General features: G+C 37.7%; 1 protein-coding gene across 11 annotated transcripts in view; it reads left to right on the top strand.

The window, feature by feature from the left end:
• The window catches only part of DMD (dystrophin), a 2,157,177-nt gene that overhangs the window by 1,811,889 nt on the left and 331,068 nt on the right, over positions 1-14,220 (top strand). For all 11 annotated transcript variants that reach the window (XM_077988314.1, XM_077988313.1, XM_028842274.2 and 8 more), the window contains one exon: positions 8,139-8,285. In XM_077988314.1, the coding sequence (XP_077844440.1) occupies positions 8,139-8,285 (147 nt within the window). The remainder of the gene's footprint in view (positions 1-8,138; positions 8,286-14,220) is intronic.

Genomic DNA, 14,220 nt, shown 5'->3' with positions numbered 1-14,220 from the left:
AAAGATGATGGACACTATTAATATGGCCAAGATATAATTCGGCTTTTATTTTAAGAACATTGGAGTTACAAGCTTCATAGAAAGCCATGTCCTAAAAGATGAAGAATTATGATCAATGCAAAGAGAAAATGTTAAAAAGAAAAAGTTATCGTTTTATGTTTGGGTATATATTCTTTTTCGATATTGTAAAGAGAAACTAGAGTTTTTTGTTTTTGTTTTTGTTTTGTTTTTGAGACAGAGTTTTGCTCTTGTTGCCCAGGCTGGAGTGCAATGTTGCAATCTCGGCTCACTGCAACCTCCACCTCCTGGGTTCAAGCCATTCTCCTGCCTCAGCCTCCAGAGCAGCTGGGATTACAGGTGTGTACCACCATGCCCGGCTAATTTTTCTGTTTTTACTAGAGACAGGGCTTCACCCTATTGGTCAGGTTCGTCTGGAACTCCTGACTTCAGGTGATCCACCCGCCTCAGCCTCCCAAACTGCTAGGATTACAGGCATGAGCCACCGTGCCTGGCCGAGATTGTTTTTCATAAAAAGATGTGGATTCTTTATGGAAAACACGGAGCAGTTAATTGCTATTTTTTTAATGCCACAAATTTGGAAGTGTGTTGAGTCTGAGAAGAAACCATACTTAAAATCTAATTACTGATAATCGCTTGGGAAATAAAAGCCCTAAATTTCTTCATGCCTACAAACTTGATATTGTTTTCCTAAGATCTTATTTTTTTTTTACTTTAACCTTTCTTAAGTGTTTCTGATTATGCTAAATCTAGGCCATTAGTTCTGAGTCTGTTTCATTATTTATATTCTTATTCAGTTTGCTCGTCAAAAGTGTTCATGCCCAAATATGAAAGTTTACAAGAATTGCCCTGAAAACTGAATGCAAGGAGACAATGAAAAGAAACTGCATAATATTTTGTCTTCAGGCTCTCACAATAAAAACTGTTGCTGGAAAAAAAATGCAATCACATCTCTACTTTTTTTTTAAAAAGTACATGCTTCAATGGCATAATTTATTGTCAAGAATGTCTCTACCAGAAGCATAAGTGATGCTAAAGGCAGAGGGTTGTATTCACTCAGTCTGCAAAGCATTCCCTTTGTCTTAGCTCCACGCAGTCCCTCAGAATTTGGCAGAAATGAGGGACTCAACTTTAAAGAAAGGGTGACAATCCCAGTTTTGTTAGAGAGCTATGAAATAGCCCCATAGTGTTAGTAATGAGAATTCAGTTAAGAAGTCTCCTGCAGGCCAGGCGCGGTGGCTCAGGCCTATAATCCCAGCGCTTTGGGAGGCCGAGGCAGGTGGATCACCTGAGGTCAAGAGTTTGAGACCAGCCTGGCCAACATGGTGAAACCCCATCTCTTCTAAAAATGCAAAATTAGCCAGGCGTGGTGGCAGGCACCTGTAATCCCAGCTACTCAGGAGGCTGAGGCAGGAGGATCACTTGAACCCGGGAGGTAGCAGTTGCAGTGAGCCGAGATCGGATCGTCCCATTGCACTCCAGCCTGGGCAACAAGAGTGAAACTCCACCTTGGAGGGGAAACAAAAAAGGAAGGAAAGGAAGGAAAGAAAAAAAGGAAAGGAAGGAAGGAAGGAAAAAACAGAGAGAAAGAAGTCTCCCAAAAAAAAGAAAGGAAGAAGTCTTCTGTATAAAAAAGGAAAGAAAAAAAAGACGAAAAGAAAAGAAGTCTCCTGAAAAAACAACAACAACAACAACAAAAAACTAAAATATAAGTGCTTGACAACTGAAGTTCAAAGGTAATGGCTATTGGGAAAGCAGATGAAGTTAATCTAAGTAGTGGATGCTGTTGGTGCCCCAGCCAGATTCGTTCACTGGGTTGGTGCACCCATTCCTCAGTGACTCTGAGTATTGGCTGCTAAAGCCTTGTGGTTTCACCCCTTTCCAGAGAACCTCCCTCAGTCAAAAGCAAGCCACCTTGACTGGCACGTTCCACCACACCTTCTCGCTTAAAACCACCAGGGGTACAAAGGGACAACCCCTTTGTCTCAACATGGGACCTGCTGTTGTACAATTTGTGCTCTGGAAATTCCCATGGGGCCAGATTGATGCTGGTCTCCAGCCCATACCACATCCCAACTTAACTTACTTGCCCTGTCTTCCTGCTTCTATCACTCCCTTTTTCTTAAGAGCACTCAGACTCTGCTTCCCTAAAACCTGGATGAAGGCAGTAGGTATCGGAAAGAAAAGCGGTACCTACATTCTGGGCACCAGAACAGTCAGGAAACCAACCAGAGTGAAAAGTCAAAAATTACAGATAACGATGGAAGTCTCTGAGCCTGATACATTTCATGAAGGGCTTGCTTACACCCCAACTTGTGTTTCTTTTTAATTGTTTCAACAGCACTTGAGTAGCTCATTCCGCCCAGGTTTTTGAGAGATTCCAGTAGGCCTCTGATCATCTGGAAAAAGCAAGATTCAATCCTTGACTCTCTTGGCCCCATGAGGATGATATAGCTGCTGATAAATGCAGAAGCTGCAAAACATAGCTGGGCTGTACCTGCTGCCAATTCCTGGGTAACTGCATTCTGTGAGGGCTTCCCTGAACCACATGGAAGAACCCCAGGATAAGTAGTAAACACCAATATTTATAGGACATGATTTCTAATTGCTCATCCTTGGCTTCTCATGACTAGCTCAGCATGAAGAATGCTGGGACTTTTCCTAGCAACTCCTCATTTTAGGCTATTTTTCAAGAGTCTTGGTTAACGAACATTTGTTTGACAAGGATTCATGGTAGACAGCAATGCTATCAGTCCCTACTAAGTAATATTTGTCATGTAAATTTCTCTGCACAGTGTACGTAGCCCAAGAATAACACTTCATTGTTGGAACCTAGTAATTCTGAATTCGTAGTAAGTGAGATAGGACCTCTATGAGTTAGCGGTTAAGATTTTGGGAGGAATATTTAACATCCCTAAGAAGGGAAGTTTTTCAAATGCTGAGTAGCACTATATATATGTATATATATATAGCCAGATATATATTGCCAGATATATATATATCTCTCACACCATTTATAAATAAACTCATAAGTGGCAAATCCAGTAGAGCTAATGTGAGCATCCCAGAGTCTCCCCTCTCTGTCGCTTGTTTGTGCAGCTACTCCTGCTGTGGCCTTTTATGGATTATCCTGGACCTCCACAACTGACCCCTCTACTTTCTCTACAAGCTTCATTTTGCTTTGCTTTCCTCCTAATCCAGTTTAGATTCCACAGTATGTTTTTTCAATTACATCCTGGCTAGTATTGAAACTTCCTTATCCCTAAATGTGTGAGCCACAGTCATCTGACGAAACCCCAAACCTGGATCAACTGTTTTCTCCATGCTTACATGCAACACTGTTGGAGAAAATGAGAAAGTCAGGCAGATTGATTCTGCTAAAAAATGTTGAACCGCATCCTCAAGTGGGCCCTCAACACTGTTTGCCAACCTCATTACATTTCTTAGGTCAACTCCCTCTCACAGTCTCTATTACGATTAATTCAAATGTTCCCACTTACCCTTAATTCATGTTTTCATTCAGTGACTATTCATTGCACACCAGGCACTGCACGCTATGCCAGGCACTGCAGACTATACCAGGTCTGTTGATTCCTACTTCACAGAGGAAATAAAACCCCTCCAAGCAGAATTCCCTCAATTTACTCTTTCCAGTCTTTCCAACTGACCTTCTGTGCTTTGCAGTAGAAATGTTCTCTTAACTGTCAAGTCAAAATTCCTCTCTCAAAAATGAGATTCCCTTGTTAATAGGCAATTCCTTCCTTGTCTTAGAAAAGTAGTAGATGACTGTAATTTTAAATGTGTATTTGAACAAATCCTTAGCTACATAAAGATAAGCAAAGATATGACAGGCAATTTAATTTTTATGAAGAAAAAACTTATTATATCAGACTTACATATCATTCTAAATCAGTACTTTTGTATCTATAATCAGACAACATTTAATGAACTGAAAATTCTGCCTGCGTGAAACTAGTCATAATAAAATTAGACTTGGTTTGCTGTTTCATGGAGAACATATTCCAGATGTTTAAGTGATTCGAAGAAAACCCACCGTATAATGGCTTTCTTCAATGTTTTCTCACTAACTGCTTCCAAGCTAGAGTAAAACCTAATGCAATCCTGATATCATTTAAATAGCACATTGTATTGCTCAGCGTTAACTGTGCTTTTTGACATTTTAGGTATAGTGTTTAATAATTTAAACACAAATTTATGTGTGTCATATTAAAAGCTCTAATCTGTGAAATATAGCCAAACCAATGTCACATCTATTTAAATAGCAAAGTACCTGTGTTCACCCTTTACAGGGTGAGGGTCTTGTGACTCTGTGTTTAGGTGGCCATACTTCTTGTTATGTATGTTTCTGGGCACTGAGATCCCACAGCAGTGAGCCATCCTTGGGTGGTACAGAGCTGCTACCGAAACCTAAGTCAAATGCCAAAGTGAAGACTGGCATGAGCATTCTCCTGCCTCCTTTTCCTTTTTATCTTTCCTACCATCTGTTATCTCCTTTCTTCCACCTTCATGTGTTGAGTGCCCTCATGATTTCTAGACGACTGAAGTCCTTTAGTCTGCTCAGCCCCATCTAGAGATTTCCCTGAAGTGAACCTTTGTCCCCAGTTATCTGTTTATCAACTGACCTCGCACCAATCAAAGTTTCCATTGTCAAATATTTTAACAGAAATTTAGGAATTCAGATTAAACTGAACATTTGGCATTTTTTCCTTTTTTTGTGTGTGTTTTTTGAGACAGAGTCTCGCTGGGTCATCCTGGCTGGAGTGAGTGCAGTGGTGCCATCTTGGCTCACTGCAACCTCCACCTCCCAGGTTCAAGCGATTCTCATGCCTCAGCCTCCCGAGTAGCTGGGACTGCAGACATGCACCACCACGCCCAACCAATTTTTGTATTTTTAGGAGAGACAGAGTTTCACCATGTTGGCCAGTCTGGTCTCGAACTGCTGACCTCAAGTGATCACCCTTCCACCCGCCTCGGCCTCCCAAAGTGCTGGAATTACAGGCGCGAGCCACTGCGCCTGGTCTGGGTTGTTTTCTTCATCTTTAGCAGTTGTCTTATTCACAACTACTTCAACAATATTTATTTTCTTTTTCTTTTTGAAGTAGCTTTCCAGAGTACTTGGCCTGGTTTTTATAGAAATCATAACTTTTTTCTTTTCTTTTTAAACTAATATTTTTATGATTTAGGAGATATTTATGAAATTATGTAGTCACAATAGTTACTGGCAAAGATAGGTTTGAGAACATACACACAACTGACGGTTGTAAAAAGTCAACTAATGGGAGCAGAAGGTCCACACCTACTGACAGGCACCTCGAACATTTTATTGAGGCTGTGCGAGGTTCCCATCACTGCTGTTTCACAAACAGAATGAAGACTTTGGCTAATTTGGTGAGTCTTAAGTGGCGATTAGTTAAGAGAACTTCCATTATCATTGCCTGAAAGGAGCCAAAAAAAAAAAGAAATGACAAGATCTTATGGTAAACTTTAAAGAAGAAAAGTAAATTTTAAAAAGAAAAAAAAAGAGAGGAAAAGGGAGAACGTTGCAATTCATTATGAGTACCAAAACTTATTTTTGAATCCCTTTCATCCTCCAAAACATTGATGCAGGATTAAAATGTGTGCTCAGGAATTTGGGGGAGAAAATGAAAATCAAAATATTCTAATAAGAGACATTTGAAAATATACATTATGTCACCTAAAGGGAACTGAAATCTAGATATGACTTAACGAGGTAGGATAATCAGCTTACTGGCTTGAGAGTCTTGCTTATAAAGAGAGATGATTAACATAAAGGACTCACCTGTATTACTGAAAGATGTTGCCTGCTGGCTTGCCCTCTCTGCAGAGCTTCCTATTTACAGTTTCCCCTCACATAATATTTATTTGTGGCTACTAGAAATGCACGTTATTATCCAGAAGAGAATGGTTTCATTTTGTAATCGTTGTCCCTGTCCAAGTTTCCCCCATTGACATTTAAGAAATCTGTTTTCTAACCTTTCTATTATGCGAAACAAAATTATTATGGATCATTTCCTTTTAGAGATGAGTATTCATGTATACGGATTTAAACCACCTTTCTCCACGGGCACTTATTCTAATACTTTTAATCCATGTATTTATTCATAAGGAAATGGAATAATATTTAGTATCAACCCCTATAAAACTTTCTGAATTTCACACTGATTCCAATGGCATTCCACTAACACGAAGTTGAATAAAGATGAATACATCACATATGATTTTTTTTGTACGTGTGTGGTCAGAAGGGGTCTCTTTTGTTTGTGTTTATTAATATATAATTCACATACTTTAAAATTCACTCTTTTGAAGTGTACAATTCAATGGTGTTTAGTATATTCACAAGATTGTGCCACCATCACCACTGTTTAATACCAGAACATTTTCATTATCCTCCAAAAGAAACCCCATGATTGCTTAATGTAATGTTTTTTAATGATCACTTTTTAAAACTTTAAGTTAAACAGAGCGATTATCACAATGTCTTATATTATTATCTAAGAACTACATAACAGTCTTATACTCTACACAACACCACAGTTTAGTGAAGTATTCGGGTTGATTTGAGAGGATAATGTCATTCTTATTTTGAATGTACATACTGGCTCCTTTGATTTGGAGTGGGAAGAAATGCAAGGCTTATAAATGAGGTCAGTGTAACCCGTGGTTTTATCAACATGGTGAACCAGACAGAGAAATAACACCTGCCCAGATCAAGCAAGTCAAAACAACACGTGTAGTCAAGTAAGTGATGCTGTCCTTGTACACAGACATTACATTACACAAACTGTTCTCCTAAATGAGGGAATTTGTCCCTTAGAAATTGCTTATTGGAACATTTGGACATCATGCATCATGTTAAAGATCCATAAATGCCATCTCGATAGGGTAGATATGATGCATGGTAATATCCTCCCCATATCTGCATAGGGTTCTTCTGCTCAATGGATTGCTGTGATGTATTGCATCAGAGACTTCTGCTCTAGTGCTTCAGAGAGAGCTGAGAAGCCCCTCGGGAGCCTTCTGAAGTCATTGCTACAAAGACTAAAATACCAGGAGATCAGGAAGTCATTCTTAGGACTTGACAAAATATCCTACTCCCTAAATGAAACTGTTATGATGTGGTTGGTGCAAAGTATGCGTGCAATATTTTATGACTGAATGTTTCTTTCTATTGTAAAAAAATTAAGGATCCATTTCTGGTTGTGACATGAGTAGAATTTAGAATCCAGCAACAATATATTTTTTCCTGTTACTTTGCCAATCCAGAATTTCTTAGGGGAAGCATATAATATAATAGTTAAGAATATATATTCTAGAGGCAGGCAAACCTGTATATATGTATCCCAGGTTCCTCAATTTTTACCCATGAGAGCTTGGCAAGGTTTGTTTGTTTTGAAAACAAACCTTTGCAAGTTTGTTTTCTCATATATAAAATTATAATTCTCCAACTACTGGCCTCATAGGATTGTTGGAAAGAAATAAAATCAGTTTATATATGGATAGAGCTCATCATGGCATTAGGCACCTAGGAAGTGCTCAACAAATAGCAGTTATTATTCCTCCATTAACAAATATCCATTGTTATAATACTACCATAATAGACTGTTTTAGTCTGTTCCAGCTGCTATAATAGAAATGCCATAAATTGATAGGTTGTAAAACAACAAAAATGTATTTCTCATTGTTCTGGAGGTTGAGACATCCAAGATCAAAATACCAGCAGATTTGGTATCTGGGGAAGGACCATTCCTCATAGAAAACACCTTCTCACTGCACCCTCACATGCCGAAAGGAGCTAGCTAGCTCTCTGAGGTCTCTTCTGTAAGGGCACTAATCCCAAAAAATCACCTCCCTAAAGGCCTCATCTCCTAATACCATTGCCTTAGGTGTTGGGATTTCTTTTTCTTTCTATTTTTTAGGATTTCAACATAGGAATTTGAGGGGGAACACAAACATTCAAACCATAGCATAGAGCAAACATTACTGGCACCGCACCCTAAAGAGAATAAGCCCAGGTATCAATTCTTCTTGTTTTAAATATTCTTATATTCCAATTTGCTTTTGACTATTGCACACAGGCACTTCGAGGAGAAATTGCACCTCTGAAAGAGAACGTGAGCCACGTCAATGACCTTGCTCGCCAGCTTACCACTTTGGGCATTCAGCTCTCACCATATAATCTCAGCACCCTGGAAGACCTGAACACCAGATGGAAGCTTCTGCAGGTAGGCACATAGTAAACATTGTTGTCCTTTGTTACAGTAAAATAATATACAGATACAATTTGTAAAGAACAATGAAAGTACTTTTTTCATTTAATGTTCATGGTAATATTTGTGAGGATAGGATATTTTATATTAGTTTATAATTCCCATCTAAATGTTTTCAAATTATTAATATTAATTTTGGAAGCAATGAAAAGTTAGACTTTAGTATATGTCTTAGTCTGTTTAGTGTTGCTATAAGGGAATACTCGAGGCTGGGTAATTTATAAGGAAAAGGTGTTTATTTGGCTCAGTTCTGCACGCTGTACAAGAAGCATCTGCTTCTGGTGAGGGCTTCAGGCTGCTTCCACTCATGGCAGAAGGCTAAGGGAAGCTGGTGTACAAAGATCACACGGCAAGAGAAGAGGAGAAAAAGAGGGAGGGGAGGTGGCAGTTCTCATGAAAACTGCTAGAGCAAAACCTCACTCACTACCGTGAGAATGGCACCAAGCCATTCATGAGGGATTCATTCCTACAACCCAGACACCTTCCACTAGGCCTCACCTCCAACATTGGGGATCACATGTCAACATGAGAGTTAGAGGGAACATCTAAACTCTGTGTAGCAGTTTTCTTACAATAAACGTAGAAAATAATGCTGAATCATGATGGAAGAAGTGAATTGCCGCCATGCAGTTCCTTTGTACTCTTACTGCTTGGATTCTTAAAAACATCTTTCCCTTTGGAATCCTAATTTAAACAAGAGTCAATAGTAAGATATGTCCAAAAGTCATTTAAAGAAAGAGCATCCTATCACAAACTTACATGTGAAAGTTTTTCGTAGGTTTGCACAATAAATACAGGGAATGTCGGTGTGCTCAAGGTCACACTTACTAGCTGTGGGACCTGGAGCAAATTACGTAACCTTTCTGAGCCTCAGTCTTTCATCTGAAAAAAAAAAATGGGATAATAAAATTATCTACAATATCAGTTTATTATTAGGATGAATAAGTCAAAATAAATGGAAAGTGCTTGGAAGCAAACATGCCAAATGATAAACACTCTACAAATTCTAGTTCTTGATATTATTATTATTATTATTATTATTATTATTATTACAGTACACAGATTTTGGAATCTAACATATTAGCTGAGTGACCTTGAGACCACTTAATCTCTGTGGTTGTCCATTTACTCATCTCCAACATGGTTACTGTAACATTGAATGAGTTAATTCACATAGAGTAATGGTTGTGGTGGAAGAGATGTGTCTACCTTCTCAGTGTGAAGGACACCATGTTATATCCCAACACCCTAAAATTAGTTTAACCATAGAATTAGAGAACCATTTTCTCTCCTTTCCAATTTCATAGGATGCAGAAGGTATGCTCCTGAGGAAATTGGGTTTAAAAATACTTGGTTTTAACTTTTTAATAAGAAAAATGTAATAAACCAGATCACTTTCCTATTGTCAGTCCATTTAGGGGTGTGATTGAAAGCCCTGTTAAAGAATTGCTAGATCTTTAATAAAAATAAGTTGTAAATCCAAGACCTCTTGAGATCTCACATAATTTAATTCTTGTCGTGATGGATAGTCCTGAAGTATTTGTATTATAGATTGTTATAAGTGGCATCGACTAAAGCAAGGGAATATAGTTAAGTGATTATATGCCTTTCTCTGTTTGCTCCATAGTGGTTGAGTACTATTAAAATCTTATCTGTTTCATCCTTAGTATGTTTTTCATCTTAAGTATAAATAAGGAAAGTAATAAATGTCCAAAGGAAACCAATGGCCACATTAGTCCCATTTAAGTGCTCTAGAATTATATTTTATAATTTACTTTAGAGAGTAGAATGTCACATTTGCTTTCAGAATGTGGTAAAAGATTTGTGACAGTGGCATATAGATTTCCAAATGAGGTCAAAGGATTATGACTAGTGGAAAAAGTTTTTTTTTTTTTAATCAATGCTAAGTGATCCATTCTAGTTACACTATTTATTTGCATGTAAGGTATGAAAAACTGTTAATAGTGGCTGGAGTCAGTGCCTCATGCCTGTAATACCAGCATTTTGGGAGGCTGAGGCAGGTGGATCACCTGAGGTCGGGAGTTCGAGACCAGCCTGACCAACATGGAGAAACCCCATCTCTATCAAAAATACAACATTAGCCGGATGTGGTGGTGCATGCCTGTAATCCCAGCTACTTGGGAGGCTGAGACAGGAGAATTGCTTGAAGCCGGGAGGCAGAGGTTGTAGTGAGCCGAGATTGCGCCATTGCACTCCAGCCTGGGCAACAAGAGTGAAACTCTATCTCAAAAAAAAAAAAAAATTGTTAATAGCTTAATATGTAGCCATTCTTTACAGTGAATAAAAACTTGGTTATAAGTACAGGAAAACACATGTAAGGAGATAGTATGATATAGCAAAGAGCATTGGAGTGACTATTCCGAGGTCTAACTTCAAACTTAAGTTGAGCCATTATTTAACCATGTTATTGTGGGAAAGCCATTTAACCTCTCTCAGCTTTAATTCTCCTCATTTTTTAAATGAGGAAATTTATTTTGTCTAAGGTCACATCCAGTTCAGTCCTGTGATTCTGTCTCTAGATATCTGGGGGAGATACACATTTGACAGAATTTAGTTTAAAACCAATGAAGTTGCTTTCTTTATTCATAATACAAATGTGGCTTGTTGAAATTATATTTCTCCTTGTATAACTCTAACTTTTAAACTCTTCATCCCTAAACCCACATATACACAGCCTTCTCCTATTAAACAGTTCAGTTTGTGGTATCTGCTCTATATTGTAGCAAATTTCATGTTTCTATTTTTTAACATGACCTTAAAGATATGCTTAAAAAGTGTTTTTAGCAGAAAGCTGATAAATCCAAGGTTTTGGTTTGCATATAACCGAGTCAAGTTAGTTCCATTCTTTTCTTTGATGATAATTCTGCTACATTATAAATGTGAAGCCTTGTTCAGAAAGAGAAGAAAGCAAGAAATGAAGTTCACATCAAACAATTTTTTCCCATTACTGGAAAAGCAATTCATACGTCCTGTTGAGAATATTTTATATTTAGAACAACGTATGTGAGGCTAAAGCATTTTCCAAGTTCTGTGGCGGGAAGCTTGAGCCCACCACTATTATGACATAATATTTTTTTAAATAGTAAATGTCAAAAAAAGACATTATATTTCTATGAAACTAAAGAATTTAGTCACAATGCTATGTCAATCTTTAATTCATGATAAAAACCAAGTACAAGTTCATCTTTGCCTCTGTCTGCTAAGACAAAGAAAAATCAAAAAGTAGAGAACTGTCCAGGTATGGTGGCTCATGCCTGTAATCCCAGCACTTTGGGAGGTCAAGGCAGGTGGATCACTGGAGGTCAGGAGTTTGACAACAGCCTGGCCAGCATGGTGAAACCTCATCTCTACTAAAAGTACAAAACTTAGCTGGGCGTGGTGGCGCATGCCTGTAATCCCAGCTACTCCAGAGGCTGAGGCAGGAGAATCGCTTGAACCCAGGAGGCAGAGGTTGCAGTGAGCTGAGATTGCGCCACTACACTCCAGACTGGGTGACAGAACCAAACTCCATCTCAAAAAAATAAATAAAATAAATAAATTAATTAATTAATTAAAAGTAGAGAACTGGAGTAGTAGAAAGGTAGATATAAACCTGAGAAAAGAAAGAGTCTTAAATTTGGGCAAAATAGTGTAACAGAAAGATTAGAGTTACATACTATCAGTCTGTGTGTACTTGATATCAGAATATCCTGGGTTCTTTGCATTATCCATTCATTTAATTTTCAAGGAAAGCCATGCTAGTTTTTTAGCTGTCTGTAATATCAGTCAAAATGGTGAAACCAGTTGAGATGTGACCACCAACAATACAGTCAGACCCAGTCACAATTTACCTATGTATGGAATCAATGTATAGAGAGTTCCAAATTGACTTTGAATCTTCTAATAGAAATGTAAGAGACATTGGTTTGCCTGTTTGAAATTTTCTGTGGGAACGAAGTCCTATTTTCTTCCTCAGAGTAGACACATTGGTATGCATGTTACTATTTGACCATTTGACTGTTTGTGGTGTAGGAAACCATCACTCCTTGCAGTTACAAAAAGTTCTCATGTGCATTCTCTCATCTAAGAATCACAACCTTGTGATTTTGTATTATGATTACCTATTATCATTATTCCCTTTTACACGTAAGGAAACCGAGGCTTAGAAACATGAAGTACCACAGTCACAGTCACATAACTTGTATCAGTCAAGATCTGACTCAGGTTTTTTGAACTGCTATTCCCATGCTCTTTTTGTCTCCTCTTCTCAAAGTCCTATTAAGTTTGGACTTAACAAAGCAATACCGGCTGGGTGTGGTGGCTCATGCCTGTAATCCCAGCACTTTGGAAGGCCAAGGAGGGCGGATCACTTGAGGTCAGGAGTTTGAGACCAGCCTGGCCAACACATAGTGAAACCCCATCACTACTAAAAATACAAAAATTAGCTGGGTGTGGTGGCATACGCTTGTAGACCAGCTACTTGGGAAGCTGAGGCAGGAGAATCGCTTGAACCCGGGAGGCAGAGGTTGCAGTGAGCTGAGATCATACCACTGCACTCCAGCCTGGGCAACAAAGCAAGACACCATCTCAAAAAAAATAAAAATAAAAAAAGCAATACTTTAAAGCTATTTTGGACATACAGGTATAAAATACTTCACTTTTTTACATATATCTTCTTTTTTGAAATGATTCTCAGGTATATTAACTTTTAAATCTTCCTTTTATAAACCAATGGATTAATGAACCCAGTTCAGTGTACCCCTTAAAAATCACACTTGTTTCAAATATAAAATTTTAAAGCATTATATTCCTCATTGCCTTTAGAACTCAGCAATTGTATTAAAATCAACCAAAAATGATTTCAATGAATCAGCTCTTAAAGCCAAACTAATGCTAATATTTGACCAAGTAGAAATGAATATCTAAACCAGGTGAGAAAAAAGTTAAAATGATGATAAACCTTTCTAATTTTTAAATGGTACACACACTGAGTAATGTAGTCAATCTCTTTATTCACCAAGCACAAGTAGTATATAAAGGAATATTATACCATTTTTCTTTACTCATGAGTAAACTCACAAATAGCACAAAAGCTGCAAAAACACCTTAATATAAGGAGTAGGTGCCTTCTTGACTATAGGAACTCATGGAATGCAAACACCTTTAAAAATTTGAATAATATGAAGGCATTTCCAGTTATGAGATTCTTTATATATGTCAAAGAACAGTATCATAAATTATGTATGTTTTTTAAAGGTTTCCTAAGATTCTTCCAAAGTCATGTAGACATCATTACACTCCATCTGTATACCTCTGTGGTAACTTGCTGTCACAGGGATCTAGAACCTCATCTTTTGCACACTTCATTCCTTCTTTCATCCCTTCCTTCTTTCATTCGATCAACACTGATTGAGCATCTACTGTGTACATAGAAGACATTGTAATTATCCTATTTGGTCCAAGGACATACTAAACAAAACTCCCTTTACTGCTTATGCTATATCAAGTAAAGCTTTAAAGACGGATTCTCTTTTATTGCTTCCATAATGACCCACCCCTCTCGTCCTTTCTCAGTGTTAGAAACCAGAAATATACATACTATCATAACACTGATACTACAAAAACAGTACCCATTATTATCTCTGGTTTATAAATTCTTCAATAATTTCTTATTGGAAACTTGATCTATATAGCCATAGTAGTAAACTTTGTGAGAGGACATGATGGGATCATAGTTAACTAACCAATAGGAGTATTTGTGTGGCTTCATTAAAAAAAAAAAAAAAAGAACAGTTTTTTTTTTTTCAAACAAGCAATTTTTACATTAGAGCCATTTATATTCTTTACTTTGGTAAGATAAGATTTTCTAAGCAGGTCTTTTATCTGTATC

Source organism: Macaca mulatta, chromosome X (assembly GCF_049350105.2).
Source record: "Macaca mulatta isolate MMU2019108-1 chromosome X, T2T-MMU8v2.0, whole genome shotgun sequence".
Classification (NCBI taxonomy): domain Eukaryota; kingdom Metazoa; phylum Chordata; class Mammalia; order Primates; family Cercopithecidae; genus Macaca; species Macaca mulatta.
The sequence above is the reverse complement of the archived record's forward strand: the minus strand, read 5'-3'. Positions and strand labels throughout refer to the sequence as shown.